General features: G+C 36.7%; 2 protein-coding genes across 3 annotated transcripts; one reads left to right on the forward strand and one right to left on the reverse strand.

Moving 5' to 3' along the window:
* Window positions 1–31: 31 nt before the first annotated feature.
* e2f5 (E2F transcription factor 5) lies at window positions 32–7,882 on the forward strand. 2 transcript variants are annotated; one of them, XM_026206307.1, is made up of 8 exons: window positions 36–364; window positions 1,532–1,641; window positions 2,421–2,582; window positions 3,545–3,653; window positions 3,815–4,100; window positions 5,336–5,470; window positions 5,585–5,623; window positions 6,847–7,882. In XM_026206307.1, the coding sequence occupies exons 1-8, from the start codon at window positions 167–169 to the stop codon at window positions 6,954–6,956; spliced, it is 1,149 nt and encodes a 382-aa protein (XP_026062092.1). In that variant the 5' UTR covers window positions 36–166; the 3' UTR covers window positions 6,957–7,882. The 2 variants fall into 2 exon arrangements, with proteins under 2 accessions (XP_026062094.1, XP_026062092.1); XM_026206309.1 differs by lacking the exons at window positions 5,336–5,470; window positions 5,585–5,623; window positions 6,847–7,882 and adding an exon at window positions 5,052–5,211 and having other exon boundaries at window positions 32–364.
* Window positions 7,883–8,939: 1,057 nt separating this feature from the next.
* On the reverse strand, window positions 8,940–12,251 carry ackr4a (atypical chemokine receptor 4a). Its single transcript, XM_026206311.1, has 2 exons — window positions 12,149–12,251; window positions 8,940–11,226 (listed from the first exon to the last, which is right to left on the reverse strand). Exons 1-2 carry the CDS (start codon window positions 12,239–12,241, stop codon window positions 10,114–10,116), a joined length of 1,206 nt encoding a protein of 401 aa, XP_026062096.1. The 5' UTR covers window positions 12,242–12,251; the 3' UTR covers window positions 8,940–10,113.
* Between the last annotated feature and the right edge of the window lie 11,237 nt (window positions 12,252–23,488).

Raw genomic sequence — 23,488 nt, forward strand, 5'->3', positions numbered from 1 at the left:
GAACGCTCAGGCAGAGACGTAGTCATAGTAACGGTAATCCAACGTCATTTCCTCTCATTTAAAAACCCTCGAGCCATCAGTAGAATTGTAGCCTGAGGTAAAAAAAAAAAAAAGTGCAAGAAATGATTGTTGCTCAACCTCACAAACAAAACCTCCATCCATCTGAATGAGAAAAAAGATAGAGATTTTGAATTACATCCCTGAGAACTCCCGGCTTTTGGATTGTATGGCTGAGTCGAACAGCGCGAGTTCTCACACGACACCGAACGGGTCCAGTCGCCATGAGAAGAGTTTGGGTCTGCTCACGGTCAAGTTCGTTACTCTGCTTCAAGAGGCCAAAGACGGAGTGCTCGATCTCAAAGTGGTGGGTTAAAATACATTTACAAGTGGCGGAATGAATGAACCTTGGCAGGCTGTTCTGTGAGGACTGGGGTATGTCAGGAGTCACACAAAGAAGCAGTTCTTACCTGAGTGGACTTTCGCTGTCCAGAGAGGCTTGTTACATATATCGTATTAAATATATACAGAAATACGTGTCTGGCTCGTTAATTAAAAGTGTTAATTGGCGAACAGAAATGGCATGTTATTGTGACAGGGGATTTTGAACAGAATCCCGTGGGCTTCTCTCACGGCAGGTGTTTGTTACCTGACGCTTGAAGCAGCAGAGACGCACTATGAGAAATCATTGGAGACATTGTTCAGTCTAATCACCTGCTATTTTCCGTTCATGTGGAGCAAAAAAGGGCATTAAACTCCAAAGAAAATTAAAAGTGTTTTTTATGTACCGGTATGTATCTTTTGGCAAATGGTGCTTCCAGCAGTAGTTTTAAACGAGAAGTTTGAAATATTTATATTACCCTGTATATTTATTGTTTGTGTGTAGTTATTCATTGACTTGTATTTTACACACACACACACACACATCATATTTTTTATTTCTATTTATTATTTTTTGAAACCTGTTTATTGTTTGTGTTTAGTTTTTGATGTATTACTTTCTGCATATTAAAGAAAATATTAGATATTTTTTAATCAGTAGCATAACCGACAGTTACTACTACTGAATGCAAAATAAATTTTATGTACAAACGGAGAAAATTGCATCATCATCATCAAGTAATTCAGTTAGTTATTAATGATTTTGTTTTTATTAATATTAATTATTTGTATTAATGTTTTGTAATTAACTTTTTCAGTTATTTAAAAAAATATTTGAGGATTATATTTATTTTAGGAATATTTCAGCTTTTTTCCATTATATTCCCATCAGCTGTCATACAAGGACAAATAATGGAGATATTATGTGAATTTCGTCAGTGTGACCGTTGCTAACCCCTGTCCATGTTTATCATCATGGCACACTTACTGTACTCCCGATAAACTCTTCTGATAATTTACAAGAGCTACTAAGTTATCTAAACCCATTATCAATCTGTATATCAAACCAAGCTATTGTTTGGTCCCCTAAATAGTCAGTTTCTCTTATCTGATTGGATGGTCTCAGAAAATAATATTGCGAATATTTTCATAGGCTGCAGACAGTTTGGCAGTCAAACAGAAGAGGAGAATCTACGATATCACCAATGTTCTGGAAGGTGTTGGGCTCATCGAAAAGAAGACCAAAAACACCATTCAATGGAAGTGAGTACAAACATTAGAGAAGTTGTCAATGTGCTATCAAATGTTTCCCTAACATTTTATATGCATATTGTACTGTTGTGTGAATTATTTGCATGCTTAGTGTCATATGCTGAGGTGTGTCATTCTATAAAGCAGTGTTTCCCAACCTTTTTTTTTTGTTGCAGCACCCTTTGGAAATTTTAACAAATTTGTGGCACTCTACAAAATTTATTTTGTCACAATACTTGAATTTCTAATTTTGTTGCAGCAGCACAAGTTTGGTTTCAAACTTTGAATTGAATAAATTACAAATAAGCAGACAGTAATAAGAACAAATAAACAAATTACTAATGAGATCACAAATAAACATATATAAATAAATAGCTTTTTAGTTTTTCAGGTAGGTCTAACAGTACAGAGCTGTTAAGAGATTTAGCTTAAAAAAAAAAAAAAAAAAAACATTATCCATATAATGTTTAGTCCTAGAAAGCTATTATTATCAGAGCATGTGAACATAACATGGCGGTTTAATTAATTTTATATGAATAGAGCGCATAGAGCGGGATAATACACAGAGCCTCACACCACGTGAAAGTGAAACCTGTGTGGTGAACTTATTTTCGGCAGCCAAAATTTCGGTGCATATATAATTAGTGGCGACATCAAAAATGGATATTACATAATAAATGTATTTGCCATTTTTTGAACATTTTAGCAATTTAAGAATATAAAAAATATATTTTTTACACTGCACCCTGGTTTGGAAACGCTGCTCTAAAGCCTTTGCTTGTCTTAATTAGAGGGGAGAGTTCAGGCTGCCAGTCTCAGGAAGTTCTTGAGCAGGTAGAACTTCTAAAGGCAAATATTGCTGATTTGGAGATTCAAGAGAGAGAACTGGACATGCAGAAAGCGTGTCTGCAACAGGGCATCAAACACCTGAATGAAGACTCCTCCAGCTGCAGATATCCTTATGCACAGTCTATCAGCCAGAAAAAGTAGTGTTTTTTTTAGTCTTGTCTGATATTTTTAATTTTTTGGTTGGTTCCCCTGGTAATTAACAGTTCCAGTAAAATGCCATTGTGAAAGGAGTGCACCTAATTACATGCTGAGTGCTATAACCTGTCCTTCTTTGACTGTGGGGTGTTATTGTTGGGTGTTTCAGTGGCCCCAGTCCAGTTTTTCCAGTCTGTAGTCTATTGTGGGTTCATGCTAGAGTTTCCTAAGCCTCACCCCACCAGATATTCCTCTTCGGATTAAAGTGGTTTATGCAAAGTTCAGCCTTTTATTTCAGAACTTAAAATGTCATGAAACAGAGCTTCTTAAGGGAACATGGTGATGGAAATAATTTGATTTGAGGAAAAATTATCTAGCAGTCCTTTGCCTTCTTTGAAAAAAATATTGCTTTCCATTGAGAAAATACATGTCTGTTTGATAGAACACAACAACATTGAAATAATAATAATAAAAAAGTTTTCTCAGATTTTCCTTTCAGTTGAAAACATTCTTGGGAGAACACAAAAGCAATTCATTAAAATGTTTTCATCATCTCATGTTGTGATGCTTTTGCATTCTCTCTCAAGAAAAAAAGCATTCACCTGAGAAACTTTGCTTGCGATCACAAAACCATTGAAATGTTTTTTCCTCTCACCTCGTATTTTGTCAATCCTCAGTTTGTGTTTTTGCTAATTAATGCATGTTGCTCAGGAGAATGCAAAAGCACTGAATTATAGTTTTCTCCATCTCATATTTTAATGATTTTGCTTTCTCTTTAAATATTGTGTTCCCCTGGGAAATGTTGGGTTTGCTTGCATTATATATATATATATATATATATATATATGTATGTATGTTATCTCTGTATCATGGGTACATTTCTATATGTGAAAAAATATACAAGAGGATTATGTTCCTTAGCATTGTGTACATACAGCTACGTGACACATGAGGACGTATGTGATGCATTCAGTGGGGATACTCTTTTAACTGTCATGGCACCATCAGGAACACAACTGGAGGTCCCAGTGCCTGAGATGGTACGTAACACCAACCTTGAGCTTATTCACCATTTATACTTGAGAATATTTTTAGTGAATTTTACATCTATGTGTATATTATTAAGTGTTAATTTGCTTTTGTTTGCATTTTTTGGCTGTTTATAGTCTCCATGCATTTTTTGTTGTTGTTGTTGATTCAGGGCCAAAATGGTCAGAAAAAGTACCAAGTGAACTTGCGAAGTCACTCGGCTCCCATCCAGGTCATGCTGATAAACCGAGAGATGAGCTGCTCCAAGCCTGTTGTTGTCTGTGTCCCACCTATAGATGACATTTCTGCCATACTGACTCCTCCTAATACTCCAGCAGGGGTGCAGAGGTTCCCCATCTCTTCAGCAGAGCTCTGTGACCTAAAGCGTGGGCCGCTCAAAAGCCCCACTGCAGAGCACCAACTCACACAGTCCTCCACGTCCCCCGACATGCTCATGGGTACTACTTTTATTCAATCATGCCCCTGTTCCTTAAAGTATGATTGACATTTGTAGCATCAGTCATTATTCTCTCTGCATATTAAAATAGGATAGGAGAACATTAAATGATTCATCAATGAAAAAATGACATACATCAACCTTATATGACACTTATATACAGTTGGAAATAATTAGCAATACTTCTTTTTAAAGGTGTTTGCCACCATTTGTCTTTAATACAGCTTCCAACCTTAGAACTGATTCATATGACACTCTTTGGTAAATGCTGGCTTTGTGAAACTCTTTTTTTTTTTTTGTGGAGAGACAGTCTTAGAGGTGAATTTTGTGGTATGCTGTCACTTTGTAGCAGTAGTTCTGTGCTTTTAGTGTTTGATGGTCCCTATCATTTACTTTCGCTTTTCCACTGCTATTCTTCACTGATGAAGTCTTGCGTGTTTTGTGTACACAGTCAAAATGGCAAAGACTGATGTTCTTAAAATACAAAAATAACTAGTCCATTAAGTTTACAGACGCTTCTAGTACACAGGCTTCCATGATTTGTTGTTTTTGGAAGTCTGACAAATCACCCATTTCACAGAGCACTTGTACTAAACTGCTGAACACCACTAATACTACTCTGATTTACAAACGAGAGAATACAGATGAAAAGATAAATAAAAAAATAATTTGTGCAGGCTAGTGAAAAACACACATTGTGTATATATTAACTCCTATAATAATGGGAGAAGTGGACATCACAGGATATTTTGCCATGATTCCAGTTCGAAGTGAATGTATATGTTCCATTTTAAGTGCATTGAAGTGTGCGAGACGTGAATTTAAATTGTATTTATTTACAGAGGTATATTATGTCACACTTGTCCTTGTGTGAAGACGTTGCACAGCACAAATCCGTGAATGAATGTTTTAAGAGAAGTGAGGTAAACTTCAACAGATTTCTCCTGCTCAGGGAGTCGGGAGCAGTGAACACAGTGTAGAGACCATGTCAATGGAAACACAGTTCATACACGGAGCTCACTTCTAACAAGCCACTAATCTAAATCAGCAATGTTAACAAAGAGAGACATAACAAATGTGCAGAGCTGGGGGTCGTGAGAACCGCTGATATACACTACTGTTCAAAAAAGTCATACCGATCCCAAACATTTCAGCTGCTGTGCATCTGAGATTTTACACAGCATTTTAATATGACTGCTTTTATTTATATATTTCTCTTCTTCTCTCTTTTTAAAGAATGCAACTCTGAGTCCCCTGTCAGTCAGTGTTTGTTGATGAAGGGGTCTCTAGGTGGTCCGGAAGAACAGCAGAGGGAGATGGGGGGTCAGGATCTGCAGTCCATGCTTGAAGAAATGAGGGATGAGAGAGAAGGTGACACGGATTCCATTATAACAATATATGATTTTTCCGAAGCAGTAATTAAAAAAAGGGTTATATTTTGTATTTTCAAGGACATTTACACTTGCCATTTTCTCCTTACTCCAGGAGTTTCGAACCTTATTGATGAACTGATGTCTTCAGATGGTAAGTTCTTAAAAAATGTTATCCAGTCATTTATTTGCGTCAGTGCTGGCCGGCCTTCTGCACAGCCCCCTTGTGGTCACACTGAACAGCCTCTTTTGGTTATATGTGACCAAAACCAGTCTTAAGTCACTGGTGTATATTTTTAGCAATAGTCAAAAAATTATCAAATTTTCTTTTATGACAAAAATCGTTTAATGATTTTGCTTTCTCTTTAAATATTGTGTACCCCTGAGAAATGTATGTATATGCTTCATGTTCCATGAAGATATTTTGTACATTTCCTACTGTAAATATATCAAAACTTAATTTTTGTTCAGTAATATGCCTTGCTAAGAATTAATTTGGACAAATTCAAAGACAGTTTTCTCAGAATTTAGATTTTTTTTGCACCCTCAGATTCCAGATTTTAAAATAGTTGCATCTCGGCCAAATATTGTCTGATCCTAACAAATATAAAGCAATGGAAAGCTTATTTATTCAGCTTTCAGATGATGTATAAATCTCAGTTTCGAAAAATTGACACTTAAGACTGGTTTTGTGGTCCAGGGTCACATATTTCTGATTTGAAGCAGTTCACTGCCGTCCTTATCAATTAATCATACAGCTAGCAGTGCAAATAAATCTTTTTAATGTCCTGACCAGAGGAGGATGGGTTACAGCAGCTGAGTGATGGTTCTTCTCAATGTTTTGTTCTCCAATGCATGCCAGTTTTTCCTCAGCATTTTTGCCTCTGGCTTGATGTTTTATGGCATTGATGTACATTATGCAACCTTGTTATGAGTTTAAGTTGTGAAAGGTATAAAAATAAAATTGGAAATCACATGTTTTTTTTAAAGATCAACAAAAGATTTTGTAAGCATATATCTATTAGTTTTGCTTTCTGTTCAAAGAATTCTAAATCAATGTAGTATTTCAGTGCTGATTCGATTAGGAGGGGAGCCTTGGAGTGAAAAAAGGCAGAGATTATTTACAAACTATGAAAATGTAATTTAAATTAAAAAATTTTTTTTTTGATAATTTAATTTACTGGAATACATAAATGCAGCATTGATGAGCATAAGAGCTTCAAAAACATATTTTTGACCCCTCAATTTTCTGGTTTAATAGTACTGTATATCTCTATAGATTTATCTATTTGTTTAGTTAGTTAGTCCATCTGTATTGGATAGACTCCAATCTGCACTCTGTGTGTAACTTTGTGTGTGTTTGTTTGACCCCGGTAGTTTTCCCCCTGTTGAGACTTTCACCCAACCCTGGTGTGGATTACAATTTCAACCTTGATGACAACGAGGGAGTCTGTGACCTTTTTGATGTGCAGATTCTTAATTATTAAAGCACCGGTCCACACTTGCTTTCATAGGACAAAAGCGGAGGTAATGAGCCCCCACACACACACTGCCAACGGCTGCATTCCTGCCTCAGCGCCTGCTCCTTGAACCTTGGCTTGCACTCAGTTTCACATTCATTTACATTTCATCCTTCGCTTGGGTTCTTAAAACCTTAACAGTGTTGTCCTCTCTTCCCTCAACTGTGACTGTTTCAGAGAAACCGACAGGAAAGATAAACCCCTCCCACCCGTACTTTAGACACCTGTGTGTGTGTGTTGTCTTTCTGTTTGATACAGTTATTAGTTTGCTTTCAGTTTTGTGACTTCGCTCATTGTTCCTAATGAGTGATGGTGTAATTCACTGGGGTGAATGGAGGGCAGTTGAATGTAATCTGAGGAATTAAAACCACCCAAACATGACACACACTATGTTTTGGTTGTACACTTGTTGGAACATGTGCCTCTTTGTTCATTATTCTTGTCCTTTCTGTGCCATCCTGTCTTATTATTCACAATACGTTATAAACAGTTCAAACTTTTTATCTTATGACATCGTAAGCTGGAGCTCTACAATATGACATTAAAATGTATAATATAATTTAACAGCACATACACACACTTTAATTTGAATGCTTAATCGTATGTCAAACTATTTAATAACAACACTAACTATTTGTATGTTGGTTGTTTGGAAGTCCATTGATAGAAACACTGCCAACTCATTATTGTTTGTCTTCGTTGCTGACTGCCATGTTGGAATATCACTATGCTGTTCACCTTGTTGTGAAAAGCTAAATTGTTTTCATTGTTCGTGTAGAGGCAATCCTACCTAATTTAAAAAGTGAAAGAATATTATTTGAACTGTAGTAAGAAACCTACAGTTGTTTGTAACACTGCAATATATCACATATAAAGCATTCTTTTGGGATGTGTCACAATATTGCTCAAGGCCTCTGTTTATTATCAGTAGTTTGTCTTATATATGTAAATGTCTGCTTCCCTCTGATCAGTCTTTTTAGCACAGGGTTAAAAAAGTGTTCAATTTAGAAATAGTCTTGTCTCTAAAGGCCATTGTACTTTATAAGTATTAATTACCTCTATATGAATATGTACAGTCAAAGGTTCCGTCACAACTAGGCCTACTTTATTTTACACATTTTAGAATTGAGCGAGAAAAATAAAAAATTATTAGGAACGTTATTCACAAAGAAGTAAAATGACAAAAGCAAGGTAAGGGTATACCATTTAAATATTTCATGAAAACATCTGTTACTGTATATGCAACATTTCTTTTCAAAACTCTTATTTTAAAAACTACTAGTCAAATAATGCTTGCTTTTAAATGCATATTATTTGTTAAAGTCTTAAAATGCAGTATCTTTTGAGAAATAAAACATCTAGGCTTCTATGAGTATAGAGAAAGGTCCGATGGATTTCATTCAGAATGTTTGGATTTTGCAGCTGGTGTTGGTGTTCATACAAGTGTTATGTGACCCATAGCAGTTTGCCAAGACTGCTGCTCTGGTTCTTAAATTCTTCAGAACATATTTGAACATCTTGAAATGATACAGTACATTGAAGAATGAACTGCGTGGAACCAATTAAAACTGAAAATGTGCACAATGTATGTGATAAACTAAAAGATTGTGTCAGTGAACATGATCTTCTTCTGCATAGAGGAACATTCTTTTATGATGATGCTAGTTCCAAAGAGAATTGGCCTCATCGTTTAGTCATGAAGTCTTATGATGAAAAATCACACAAAAAAAAAATAAATAAAATGTTTTAGGGATGAAGTTTAATGTAATCTAATTACACTTTATTTAAACCCTGAGTTTCTGAGTTAGAAGTGTGCTGAAGGAAGCTGAAGCCCGCTCTGTAGGACATGGAGGTGCCAGTGTGATCTCTTGCATTTTTTTCTAACAGTGGAAACAACTTAAAATACACAGTCATTTTTGCTCATAAAGGTAAGAGTAATGCATCGTTCTAAACTGTAAAGGGTTTTATTTGTGTGCACTCACAATATCAATGAGACGTTGTGCTTTTATAAAGTAAAGAAAACAAATGCTTTCAGTCTTGGAACAGGAGTGCTTCACAAACTCAAGGAATTGCCTCACAAGGCATGATAGAAATATATAGAAAGCTTTAAATTACTACGCTACTTTAAAACAAAATAATTAAAATTGAAAATAGAAAGTTTTTTCATTGTGTAATCTGTGCATTTTTCTCTAAAGGCACATCCAATGACAAAAAAGGCGAATAATGTTTTTTTTTTTCATCACCATATTAATTGATGGCTGTCTAAAATATAAAAATAAGGAAAAGCCTAAAACAGGCCCGATTATAACTTGCATTTTATTTTATAATTCTATAGACTACAATAAAAAAATAGAACAAAAATTATAAAGACATAGCCTATATGCAAAACCTTTCTTATAATAGTATAACTGCTTTCTGAATTCTATCGCTCTATTCTGAACACCTTAAAAAAAAGGATTTGCTGCAATGCAATTTTGTCTGATATTAGCCCTTTTTTTTATCCATGCAGCAAATGCTAACCTGATCTCATGAAAGTGCGAATAGCACGATTTTCTGCTTCTATTTTAGTGTAATATTTAATGCAGAAATTAACTTTGGCATGTAAAAGACTGATAAATTCATAATTAATGGCATGTCTGGTTCTGTCGACAGAAACGCTGCCTATAATATCTGCTGAAATGTATACGGGGCAAATCAGCACAGTGCATATGGCTGTACAACTGCAGGCACCACTGTTGCCATCTTGTCTTGATTCGACCAAAGTTCAAGCATAAAGAATGACTTGAACTCATCATCAGTCTGCTAGTAGTCAGGCGCCACTTGCATATCTCTCTTATCACTCCGCGGACTTGTTCTTTTTCCGTTCATTTCATAAAAACCAAAGATTATAGAAAAGGGACTTTGTACAAACACAACTATCGACATTTTGCATCTCAGCTTTTACTTGAGTTAGAATTGTACTCTTCTGGTAAAAAGTACAGCCTTATGTCTTGACTAAAATAAACCTGTACATCCCTATGCTATCACTTTTTGTATGTACATATTTTGTAAAGGGCAGGGGGGTGGGAGTTAAAGCTCCACAGGCAGGTGGATCTACTCTACTCTAACATCTACTCTAGTTTGCTCAGATGGAGAAAGTGCTGGTCTCTTGGGACTGTGAATGAGAATTCAAGGAGATATCCACTTCTTGTTGCTCTCTCACACGTGCCATCCTCCTCCCCCTGTCTCCAAAGGCTTTGGCACACTTCAATACATGCTGTCTGAAGGAGGAACCGATGAAAGTGTACAGAACAGGATTTAGACAGCAGTGTGTCAGTGCCAGACTCTCAGTGATCTGAGTAGCTCTGTCCAGCTCTTTACTAACCCCACAGTGAGTCACAAAGGTGTATATGATGTCCATGGCCCGGCAGAACTTGACCACGTTGTAGGGCAGCTGTGTGACCACAAAGACTCCCACCATCACCAGCAGCACACGGATGGACCTCCACTTCCTCCATCTCCTCTCCTGAGGGAGCTTCAGTAGGGCTCGGCCTACGCAGGTGTAGCAGAACAACATAACTAATAAAGGTAGCAAGAAGCCTATTATGACCTCCACCACTTCCAAACTAGCTTTAGCCTTGAGAGCCATGTCCGATGGATACATTGCGATGCAGCTTTTTTTATGAGGAAGTTCTCTGACTGTTGAAAACACCAAATCAGGGATGCCGAGAAAAAACGCCACGGTCCAGACCACCAAACAGAGTTTTTTGCAATGCTTCTTTTGAAAAGCACGCGTAATGCCTGTGCTTCTGGCTCCTGGGGTCAAAGCCAAGTACTGATCCATGCTGATGTGGGCCAGCAGCATCATGCTACAGGTGAAATTAATGGTGTAGAGGGCAGACACGAGTTTACAGACGGTGACCCCAAGTTCCCAGCCGTGGATGGCATCGGCAGCCCAGAAGGGTAAGGTTAGGAGCAGCAACAGGTCTGCCACAGCCAGGTGAAGTATAAATGTGTCAGTCATCGTTTTCAGTTGCTTGCAGTATGCATACACAGCCACAACTAGAGCGTTGCCTGCTAAACCGATCACTAGAGATAACACAAAAACAGCTGGGAGGAAGATCCTCATGAAGGAGCGCACGTCACCTTTCTCACAGATGGTTTGATAGTCATCGTAGCTGAAGTTGGAGCTGTTGTTTTCGTACTCAAGGTAGTCATAATAGTGTTCCTCTGAGGTCTCCATTCCTCTTCTTAAGCTCTGAAAAGAAAAACAATGGTTTGTTTGAAAGCTTTTAGGTTTTTATATGCAAAGAGACATGCTTTCTCAGATTTACAGATAAGGAGTTGATCTATTCTCTTCCAAAAAAGCAGAGAGAAAGCAGATGGCTACCAGACAGTATGTTTATTGCCACAGGCGTGTAACAGTACTTTCATTCCAAACATTCCCTCTCCGCTTTTATCAAATGGCCTTTTCAATGCATGCTTAAAATCACAGATAAAGCAAAAGGTAGAGATGCATTTCAGTTAAACATCGTAAATCCTTTCCAGATTTCCTGTGTAATCCAACATTTTCTTGAATGCAGATCTCATGCAGATGAAAAGTATTATTATTGTTACTAATTCTGGCATATTTACATAGTGTATATTTATAGAGCAATGTTTATGAATATGCATGGTCCCTATAAATAAACCAATAAATAAATAAACAAGTAATAAACTTTAATGTTTCTCTTTAAACACTCCCTCTTCCAGAGAAGTGCAGTGTTTTTTTTTCCTTAAATAAATAAAAGGTCACATGAATGCATTTCCATTATTTTTTTTTATACATTTACATTTTAAGCAGTCATTCCAGCAAAAAATGTTTTGACTAATCAGACATATAATCATACTATAAATGAGTGTTATTTCAGTCATGCTTGATGATAATAATTACAAAGTAATTTGTAACATTATATATATGTTAATCAGTTAAAAAACAAACTATAATAGCAGATACTCACATTTTAGTACAGTTCATGGCACTGTTTCTTAATGTTCAAATTAGACGTAATTGCATGAGTATTGTTGAAGACTTATCTCCCAAACAGTGTGCAAATTCACCAACTAACATCTGGATCATATTAAACTTTTAACAAAAACGAAATAATCTTTTAAAACTGATAATGCAAAGCTTTTCTTACCTTGAAAGACTCAGGGTTTTGCCTGAAGGCAGAGTAGAGTGTTTCTGTCTGCTCTTCTTGTGAGAACAGAGTCTGTTTAGTACTGTGACTCATGCCTGCAGAGCTTTGCTCCCACACCTAAACATAATGTGACTCTATCTGTTCTTATGTGCTTCCAGCAGCTGTCCACAAAAATACTCCTAAAGTCGTTTTTAAAAGATTAACAGAAGGCGCATCACATAAATGCAATGCCATAACATATTTGACGTGAAGTTTCTTTTTGTCTTATTTAAAATAATTTGTGAACACTGATTTTATTTAAAACTGGATTTATTGTATTTCATTTTATATTTAGCCTAATTGTATTGAATTTTCTGGCTTACTGGCTTTTAGAAAACAGTGCTTTTGACTGTAACACCTGCACTACTTACATTGTACATAGCTGTGTAAGTGCAAAATGTGTCTTTTGCATGGTTGCTTGGTTGATTTTGGGGCTCAGAGTGAAAGTGATGTTATTACTCACTGGCCTTGTGTGATCTCATTCAAAAAAAATGTTTTCTTCTTTTTTTCTTTTTACAGAACATTATAGATTCTTAAACAACAATGTGAATGGTGCAGGTAATAGTTTTTGTTATTATCAAGGATTATGTAGATTAGGAAGAAGGGGTGTTGCTTTTTTATTTATTTTGGACTGTCAAAGTGTTTTGACATATTCCTGGCACAAAAATTATTTTCTGGCACATTTAACTGGCAGAACTACTCACAAAAGAGGAATGATAGACTAGTTAAGCAGTTTATATCCCAGAGAATCGGTCAACACACATAGACTGTTTATGCTTGACAGTAAAAACTTTATAGAAAGCCATTCGTCATCTACAGTGTTTTCCACACAATAAAAGAGCGACATTTTTAACACAAATGCTTTATTGTAATTAAGAGATGAAGATAAACAGATCTCAAACATTTCGTCTTAACAGAAGCCGAGCTGGTTGAGTGCTTATCTCTTGGGTAAATATTGCCCCCTAGTGATGCGAATGAGAATTACACACGGGGGAGAATTCAGTACAGTAAATACATTTTATTTTCCATAGAGATTATTAGTTAGCCAAAATATACTTGGAGAAGAAAAGATATAGAAATATAAATGATTATCATAAGCATAACATGAGCCTGAAACACTCTTTATGAAACATGGTGATATATTCCTTTTTTTCTTGATCCAGGGAACCTGTAAGGAGAGAACCCACAATAATGTCTGTTTAGTACCATTTTTCCCTTCATATAATGCAAATACGTTGCAACATGTTACCTGGGAAGGAGCCTTGAATGCATATAATGCTTTAACTTTTTCATTCTGTATCCATCTTGTCAGTCAGCTGGGCCTGCTTTAATTGAGGTAGGCAAGGCAAGTCAGTCTTTATTTATAATATAAAATTACTATTAATATGTTTAAATGGCACGCTGAAAGGCTGATCAGAGGATAGTGAGTACCGTTGTAACTTCAATTCTTGCTAACATGCTCAGCCTTCCAGAATAATTTTTCCGTTTTTTACCCCTTTCTTGTCTCTTGGTGCGGTGATAGATGTGTTCCTGAGAAAAACAATTGATCAGTTCAGTGTAAAGCAACTCAATATATTTTTAGAATATAAAAATCATGACTCGTGAAGCATGTGTTGATAATGGTCCAAAACTCCAAAAGCATTTTTCTCCATTTACAGTAAATATAACCTTTATTTTATTTAATGAACTGACAGAGGACAGTAAATACCACTGGTTCTGCAATCTGGTCTCCTAAAGGACTGAGACTTCCTGGATGTAGTGGTTTTCTTTTAGTCTTGCTGTTCACCTTCAGATAAAAACAAACAAACAAACAAAAAAAACATAGAAAACATGACATTTCTGGTAACACATTTTACATGGCTATCTGCATTGTAGAACAATTATGAAGCAAAGCTTCAGATGATATTTTTGACAGATGAAATCTTTTCTTTGTGTAGTTATTTGTGACAAGCAGGACCACAGGCATTTTAATGGTTATCAAAGAGAAACCTTAATTATGTCCTGTAGGGGGTTTATTACATTTTGTTAAAGCTGCAGCTGGAAAAATCATCTCAGAAGATTGCGCAAAGGCACACATGACGTCATCAGTACTTACAACAGTTAGGGTCTTTGCTGGATTTTTCTCCTCTGTGAAGACCGTCTGTCGTTTTACTCTGTACATCTTGCAAAAGGATTGTTAAAAGATAAATGGCTCAAGTAAGCAAAATTCACACAAACATATAAAAATCATACATAGATATTTTTCCTGTTTAAGCACCAAAAATCATACATAGATATTTTTCCTGTTTAAGCACCATTAGCCCCTTTCATAATATCTGCAGAATGGTATCAGTAATGCTCTGACATGCTGTGTATACCACTGAAATGATCTCAGATAGCACACAAATACATTCACAGAAACTCTTGTTTATCATTACCTCAGTCACAAATGTTCAAGTGCTTATTAATGACAGTATTTAAGGCAAAATTACTAATGGAATTAGGTTACAAATAAGCCATTCATGCAGTCTATCCCTTTGAAAAAGTCATAAACTATATTTAGGGAGATTCATGCCTCAAGAAATAGGTCCCTTAAATGCCCCTCTCACCCCAGTGTGATTGACCTCATTAGAAGCATGTCCACCAAAGTCATCACTCACCTCAAGCTGATTAAAATCCGGCTCTTCAAAATTAAAATTTGGGTGAAATTCTCTGCTGTTTTCTGTCTCTTCTCCATGAAGACTGAAGATAAGCAGGCTGAGACACAGCAGCCCTAGGCACACATTCCACTTCATCCTGCTGCTTTCTGCAGTCCAAGTGCACTTCATATCTGCTTTATACTCACATTTAATCACTACCAGATGTCCCAAAAAAAAAAAAATGGGGCAGTAACACAATTGCTCCGATGAAAACATTTTGAAACACACTTGCAGCTTTGAAAAAGAACCCTGCTTAGTTATATAATGAATTACTGTCTTTAATACTGGGACACATGATGATTAATCATGACTGATCTGTATGGCCGAGGGGCAGTATCTCATAAGGCACTTATTATTGTGTTTTTCCATTCAGCTTTCGGTTTTGCTATTGATTTAAATCTCTGCTTGCAGGAAAACAGATGATAGCTATTACATAATCATTTTTTTTTTTTTTACGAAAACAAGTGAAAATTGATCTTGAAAAATGTTTCTTTCTCTATGAGTACTGAGAAAGAGGCAGAGTAAAGAAAACTCAAGGTACTTTGGCCTTTCTGTGCCATTGTTTAAAACCAGCTGACTAAATCAAGATGTGGCTAAGCTTAAGTCGAAAAAAACAAAAACAAATATTTGAACTTTAAATTGTAAATTTGCAGATCAGTGACACTAATAGCACTAGGACAAGAGAAAATATGCTTAAAAAAGATAACAGATAACATTATTGCAATGATGGGCCATGTGGAAGATTTTTATTAGTAAGATTTTAATCAATCAAGAATAATCAATGTGAATATAGCCATTTTTGTTGCTAGTTGTTTTTCCATTATAATCCTATAGGTAATGGAGAGAAAGGAAGATGTTTACGTGCTGGAAAGTTCAGAACTGATACTGATACTTTCGTTATGCAAAAACAAGTAGGGGCCTCTCTTCCCTAGGGAGGGATCAAAATTGCAAGCATAAGGAAAAGTTTGACTATTTGGAAACGCCCCATATAGTGTATATAAGGAGAAACAAAATTGCATTTCGGGAGAACTCCTTGCAATGAGCTCTCGGCTTTGTTTTGCTTAAAATAAAGTCTTTTCTTCTGAGAGAAAAATCCCTGACTGAGTTTGATTCTTTGGAGAACCGGCAAAATACACCACAGATTTGGCGACCCAGATGGGACTGGAAAGGAGCAGAGTGGACGACTGCTTTTGAGCTGACTGATGAGCAACACACACACAGTGGTGGCCACCATAGAATAAGGTAAGCATTTTTTGCTTATATAATAAGTGTGTGTTGTTGACTGGTCAGTTCTGAGTGGTAAGGACACTTAAAATCTGCTCTTCCAAATTTAGAAAAATAAAATGATGTCTAAATTGAAAAAGGGGTTTTACTCCAGAAGAAATAACTGCATGCACATATTTGGGTTATTAATAGGAAGGCCTTGGAAGGCAACCTCGATTTAAGACAAATATGGTGTAGGCAGAAAGACATGGCATGCTGTGTGTCTGTGTTTATCGGATAGCTGGGCCTAGGTAGGACAGTGATAAACGGATAAGCAGATTAAGGAATCGCGAGGAAAAGTCCCACGGATACCTCTTCGAGAATGTATAAGGGAAATTCTCGAAGGACAGAAATAGGTGGGCCCTTAAGGAGCTCTAGGTGAGCTGTGTTTTGTTGTGTGGATGTCTCTGTGTCCGGACGAATGAATGTGTGAACAAATAAATTCCGTATTGGTGGGTAAAAGTTGCGCACCATTCTTGGACCGTCACTTCAGGGTGGCTGGGTGGAGTTGGACGCAACTAGTATCCACTTGAGAGGGATGAATGTATGATGAGCCTTGATAATAAAAGCACAATTAATGACTGATTATCCCTTAAATGAAGGGAAAAAGTATGCAAGAATAAGCACTCTGGCTCAATAAAGAGTGCAGAAAGTGTGAATGAGGTTAGGAAAATAGCATCAATAAAGTTTGAACCAAGATCTATAATAGATTTTTGCATTTAGGATGTCTGGGGCAAAGGGGAGAAAATTTCCTGAGCCCAGTGTAGTGGGAGTGAGAACAAAGGAGGACGTTTCCACAGTAAAGTTGTATTACATGGGTGGAGCAAGAGGTGCTCTCCCCTCCTGCACCATCACTTGGGAGTGATCAGGTTACAGAGACTGGTGTTGAGAAAGGATAAGTGCAGGAGCCCTAAAACAATGAAGTTAACTGTATAAAGGTTGTTTTAGAGAAAAATAAATACAAATGTTCCAAGAAATGGACTAATATAGAGATGGCAGATATGGTGGAATATAGAAATAATAATTAATTAATTAAAATAAGATATGCATTTATTATTTAATAACTTGTCTGAATAGATTCATTTAAAAGATGCACGTGCTTAAAACTTTATATCTAATATGTGAAGACATCTAAAATTTGTATCTTGTTATCCCTGGGACAGTATGAAAGTTAATCCATTACAGAGTTTCAGAGATTGGGCTTGTGTAAAAAATAAATAAAAGAAAAGAAATAACTTGTGCAATGTGGAATGAAAGCAAGATTGGGTGGCCAAGTTAATAGACATTTGGATTCAAAAGCATATAGGCATTTTACAATAGGAAGGGAACTAGTTACTTAAAGAATTAAATTTAATTATTTTATTTACAATAATAGGAATAATTTTATGTTGGTTAGGAAACATTAATTCACAAATACTAGATTATTCTGAATCATGTATGCAAATTTAGAATAAAAATTATGATTGAAGTCCTTATTTTACCATATGCATGTCTGACTGTTATAAAAGGAAGGTTTATTTTATTTTATTGCAGTATATTTAGATAATAAAGGTAGCTGATTTCTGCATTTTGCAAAGAAGAAAAAATGCTTGCTATTTTCCTGCAATGAAGAACTTGCTTAACTAACAAAGAATAAGAGAACTGCTGTTTTCAACCAGATTATTTTGTTTTTATTAAGGGACCACTGAAAGAAAAGGTTGAAAAGTGAAAATTAGAAAAAGAGCTGACTGCTCAGACACGATTTGGTCAGAAGTTACATAGGTACATTTGATTAATGCAGTCTCTGAGTATTCAAATTTCAGATGACTTCCGGAACAGTGCCTTGACAAAGGAAAGCAATGAAATGGAGTCTGTCGAGGAATGGCAAAGCAGCAAACACAGCTACAGAGAGAAGAAGAGGGAGGGGCTGACGGATGTTCCCCTCCCCTCCTGAAAGAGAAGAACACTTTTCAGCATGGAGAAAGACTGAATCAAAGCAGGAAAAGGTGAATCTTTCACTTGAGACTTTTCCTGAGGGTGAAAACAACATTATGAAATGCAAAACTCTGGCAGAAAGCAACCAGAAGCCAGACTGAGAAGAAGCAGAAAAACAACGGAGACCGTACACCACAACATCAGGTCTTTGAGTGCCATCACAGACTGACAACCCGGTACAACAGCCCAGGCCGATGATCTAACCAGAAGGACTTCCATCCCTTCTGTGCACAGCAGTGTTGTAGTCGAGACCAGCTCATTCGAGTCCGAGTCCAGATCGAGTCCAGAGAGGGTCGAGTCCGAGTCAAGACCGAGTTCAGAAAGGGTCGAGTCCGAGTCAAGACCGAGTTCAGAAAGGGTTGAGTCCGAGTCGAGACCGAGACCAGAGAGATTGGATCTTTGACAAGACCTAAATAAATCTTCAAGAGTATGTAAAATGTTTGGTGGAAACAATAAAGGGTAAAAGGGCCACATAGTTTGTGGTGTAAAGTTAAATTTATTAGTATTAAGAATTGTAACTTGTCAATATTAAGTGCTCATTTTCACATAACATCGTTGTACCACTATACACATCCATATAACCTTTCTAGTACACATAATATTACTGTACGACTCTATATTGTAATTCTACATAACACTTCTAGTACAAGTAACATTACTGTACCACTATACCTGTAAATGTTCAACTGTAACAGCTTTTACATAACTTTTAACCTTGAAGCTTAACTAATGACTGCTAATATCCTGAAAATATCTTGGATTATGTGCACTTTAGATGTTGTGAAGATTAGAGATGGGCATAATTACTTTTCAAAAAAATAAGTGAGGAGACCATCCTGCTACCCAACCAAGCACGATGTGGTCTCATGATCAATCCACCCCGACTAAAAACTCTCTCTACTGGTGCAGAGGAAGCGGGGACTGACAACAGTTACCATTTTATCACTTTCTAATCTAATGCTAATTTCCCTGGATGGTGCGTTTTAATGCAGGGTAAAATACACACTAGTCCAAGTTTTTTTTAGTTAAGGAGGGCATACACACAAGAGCCGACTGACTCTCCAGGAAAATTTCATGCAAAAGTGTGTATGTGCCAGGGGAAGAAAGCTGGATCAAATGCCATATAAGTTCAATGCATTCTGTCAGACATGTTTTGGGGGGGATATGTTTAGTGTTGAGACAGTCAGTCTGTGTCTGTATTCATTATATAATTTAATTAAACGATATTTGTTTTTTTTCTGTGACCATTTTGTCCTACTTTGTAAAAATAACACAGTTGAGAGAAATAATGTAGCAATGTGGCTTCCTGGAAAGCGGGATCACCACAGGCGGATGGCAGGAGGGTAAATTAAGGCCGGTGACACACTGGCTGCGTGGCGTCTCTGGCTGCTGCGTGCTAGAAGCGTGGCGGCTGCTTCGCGTTTTCTGTGTTTACACACCAGAAGCGTGCCTGACGCGGCGCTTGGCGCACTGCTGCTGCTGTAGGTGACATAGAGGGAGACCGCCGACAGACCGGGCTCTTGTCTTCATGACAACAATATCAACTTTTTTTTTTTTTTCACACCTACTGATAGGACACCGTCAACAGTATTGACGGCACAATAGATATGTTTGACAGGTGCAATATTTGAAAATCGTTCATTATTAATTTATTTTTTAAATTACATTTATATCTGAATTTATGACTTTCAAATGTCAAAATGTCATGAATTAATATGTTTTTGTGTACAAAATGACATATAAACATATTTTCCTAGTATATTTTGCCTGGAAACGCTTCCAACATGCACGCGTGTCGCGTGAAAAATAGGCGTCGGTTCTATTTCTAGCATGCACGGGTTTTCCGCGCGTCTCACGCAGACAGTCTGCAAGATCTAACCTGTTAACATGGGAGCCGAATTAAAAACAGACACGCCACGCAGCTGAGGCGCTTGCGCCACGCATCCAGTGTGTCGCTGGCCTAACGTCTCACGTCAAAAGAAAATCACCAGTCATTGGATGTCTCAAACATACATCAATTTAAATAAACATTAACATAAGGAATAATCATGAAATATTTTGATTGGGACTCAAGTGGACTCGGGCATAAGTCCGATTCCTAATATGTTCGAGTCCGAGTCAATACCGAGTCAAAATGCACACGAGTCCATGACAAGACCGAGACCATTAAAATACGGTCTCGAGACCGAGTCCAAGACCGAGTCCGAGTCTCGAGTACTCAACACTGGTGCACAGGTCCTGCATATTCAATGAACACCATAGAGACTGCTTCAAATGTTAATTATTTTATTTAATTATGTTATTTACTATGTTTTAATCTTCATTATTCACTGGTCTCACAGCACTTCCTTAAATTCTGTGTTTCAACTAACTCTCTCAATCAGCTTTTCAATAGGAACCAGTCCAGCCTCATGTCTTAAAGAAAAAATAATAACTTTGACAGACAGAAGTGAGTACTTGACTCACCAATCAGATAAACATGGAGCTGGATTTGGCAGAGTAAGACAGTTTCATTAAACAACTAGGGGAAAATGCACAACTAAATACTTGACAACAATGCTGAGCGCTTTGGGAAAGAAGAGAATAAATAACTAACTAACTAAATAAATAAAAAAGGGTATCTTGATGAATAATAGGAAAAATATATAGGGTTGAAAAAATAGAAATGTTGGTCACTCCATTTTGTTTAAAGGTAATTTTTTAAGGTAAAACTGAATAAAATAATAATGAATAAAAAATTATTCCAAAGATCCAAAATCATGTAATCACATATACTGTCATCACTGGGGATAACCAGATGGAAATGTTGATGGCCATGGATCCAAGATTTACAGAGATCTCCAATCCTCTTCTCAGAGTCGCTCATGAGCAATAACAAAAAGTATTTGAATAAACTTTAAATTAGACAAACACATGACATTTGAGAAATGATAATTGGCTCTCTCAAATGCCCAATGCCTAGGCCTAATATTCTAAACAAATTCATCTATGAGATTTTGAAAAAAGGAAGGAAAGAAAGAAAAGAAAGGTTTTTGGCAAAAAAAAAAAAAAAAAGGGGGAGTGGAAGTGTGTGAAAAAGTATGAATGATGGTGTTGTATAGCATGGAAGAGAGTGTCTGACGAGACACTGAGGCAATTCAATCAATTTGCCCAAACAGCTGTATACAAATTTGAATGTGGGCCCACAGGGCAAATTTATGCCCAGTAAAATAATGACCATGGATGTATTTGGTTAAGTTTCCTGGTCAGTACCAAGGTCTTTGTTGTGGCAGAAAGAAAAACAGTGCCACACATGCGCAGCGTATAACATGGGAAGGCAGAGCAAAGCAAGCTTGCTCTGTCCACCCCACATCTAACTTTCTTTTCAGCATATCATGATGGAGCTGATTGTGTCAAAAGGATGAAATATTGTCTTTCTGACTGTTAAAATAAATACAGTGGGTTGAGTGTTTTCCAGGTCAAAAGGCCTATGCTACTGAGCAACATAGGCCTAGATAAATTATCCATTAATATAGTGGAACTCAGTTTACAAAACAAATAGATAACTGAATAAGCAAATTGTTGAGAATAAAATTGAAAGGAATTAAAAAATAGTAAAGACAGCACTGAAATTGTGAAAACTCAAAAAGGGGCCAAGACAGCCCTAAACCCACATTACATTTCCACAGGTCACACCAAGAAGGACGACTGGCAAGATGAACAAATTAGCATGCTTGATAACACTAATAAAAAATTCTTACGTTTTCCATTTACAGGTGACAGCAGTTCCAGTAAGACCAAGGAATGCTTCGCCCCATCAAAGAGAACCAGTGAGGGTGCAGAAATGATCTCAAGAGAGCCTTGCATGAATCAGAAAAACGGTTACAGAGTGACACCTGAGTTCACATCTCTAACCTTAAAATACTCCAACCAGATTCAACAACTCCACACAGCATGAAGTGAGGGATGAAGGGCGTGCTAGTAACGACCCACCCTTGCCAACGAGGGAAAGACCATTGCAACGACTCGCAAAGAGTCTCCCTGGTGAAGATGGAATGAGAGAATGATGGGACTGCTACTGAGATCAAAATACTTGGGTGCAGATATGAGCCAACAAATAGGAAAGAAAAAATGGAAAGAGAATTTTAAGTAATGGTAGATGAAGAATTTGAAGGTTATGAGAAGGGAAATATGGATGTAGGAAGATTTGAAGGGAGAATAGAATGAAAGGAGCAAAATAGAAAAGATCAAGATTTGTGAATTGAAGAAGGAAAAGTATGGGTTATGTTTTGGGGAAAATGCTGTATTTATAGAAGGGAGCATTTAATGAAGTAATGATCAAATTGAAAAGGCTAAGAATAGTAGATAAAGAAAATGTTGGAAAAGATAATAAAAAGTAAGACTGGTTTGATTTACAGTTAGGAGCATGGGGAGCATAGATTATAACTAAATAGGGAAAGTTTTTAGGAATTGCATTATTGACAGGAGATTTACTATTTTACTGTATACTTCCTATATTGAGGTCACTAGTCAAAGCCACAGTTAAGCAAATTAAATTCAAAAATATCAAAATAATGGGAAATTGATACATAAGGTATCTAAGCTGAAGATCAACTCTTATAATCTTGTGATATTCAATGTGTGATGTGATTTGTATTTGTATGTGTATGTATTTTTACGCCTTTTATACAAAACTGTGATAACCAGGCAAATGCTGAACCAATTGCACATTCATGCTTTTAACAATGTTTACTATTAAAGAGGGGTTAGGGAAACTGGATCTTTTACTCACTCCATGTCAAATTAGGAGAGAGATGTTTGGTCCAGTAATCCCTCGGAGTGGAATTTCATAATCTAGTCACTGGTGATAATACAATGTGACTTATTTAGTCACTAGGTAGTGTAACTAAATATGACTGGATTATGGAGTAGCACTCTGGATAAAAATAATCAAATGTGAGACTTATTAAGTCTCAAAGGGGAGAATATGTGGAAGATTTTTATTAGTAAGATTTTAATCAATCAAGAATAATCAATGTGAATCTAGCCATTTTTGTTGCTAGTTGTTTTTCCATTATAATCCTATAGGTAATGGAGAGAAAGGAAGATGTTTACGTGCTGGAAAGTTCAGAACTGATACTGATACTTTCGTTATACAAAAACAAGTAGGGGCCTCTCTTCCCTAGGGAGGGATCAAAATTGCAAGCATAAGGAAAAGTTTGACTATTTGGAAACGCCCCATATAGTGTATATAAGGAGAAACAAAATTGCATTTCGGGAGAACTCCTTGCAACGAGCTCTCGGCTTTGTTTTGCTTAAAATAAAGTCTTTTCTTCTGAGAGAAAAATCCCTGACTGAGTTTGATTCTTTGGAGAACCGGCAAAATACACCACAGCCACAAGGTGTT

This window comes from Carassius auratus, chromosome 27 (assembly GCF_003368295.1).
Source record: "Carassius auratus strain Wakin chromosome 27, ASM336829v1, whole genome shotgun sequence".
NCBI lineage: Eukaryota > Metazoa > Chordata > Actinopteri > Cypriniformes > Cyprinidae > Carassius > Carassius auratus.

What these genes read in the sequence shown, in the direction of transcription:
- e2f5 (XM_026206307.1), top strand. Translation starts at nt 167, where the DNA reads ATGAGAAAAAAGATAGAGATTTTGAATTACATCCCTGAGAACTCCCGG. An exon ending in AAAAACACCATTCAATGGAA is followed by an intron (nt 1,642 to 2,420) that starts GTGAGTACAAAC and finishes TGTCTTAATTAG; the next exon opens with AGGGGAGAGTTCAGGCTGCC. An exon ending in TGAACTGATGTCTTCAGATG is followed by an intron (nt 5,624 to 6,846) that starts GTAAGTTCTTAA and finishes TGACCCCGGTAG; the next exon opens with TTTTCCCCCTGTTGAGACTT.
- ackr4a (XM_026206311.1), bottom strand. Translation starts at nt 12,241, where the DNA reads ATGAGTCACAGTACTAAACAGACTCTGTTCTCACAAGAAGAGCAGACA. An exon ending in AAAACCCTGAGTCTTTCAAG is followed by an intron (nt 11,227 to 12,148) that starts GTAAGAAAAGCT and finishes TTTTCTTTTCAG; the next exon opens with AGCTTAAGAAGAGGAATGGA.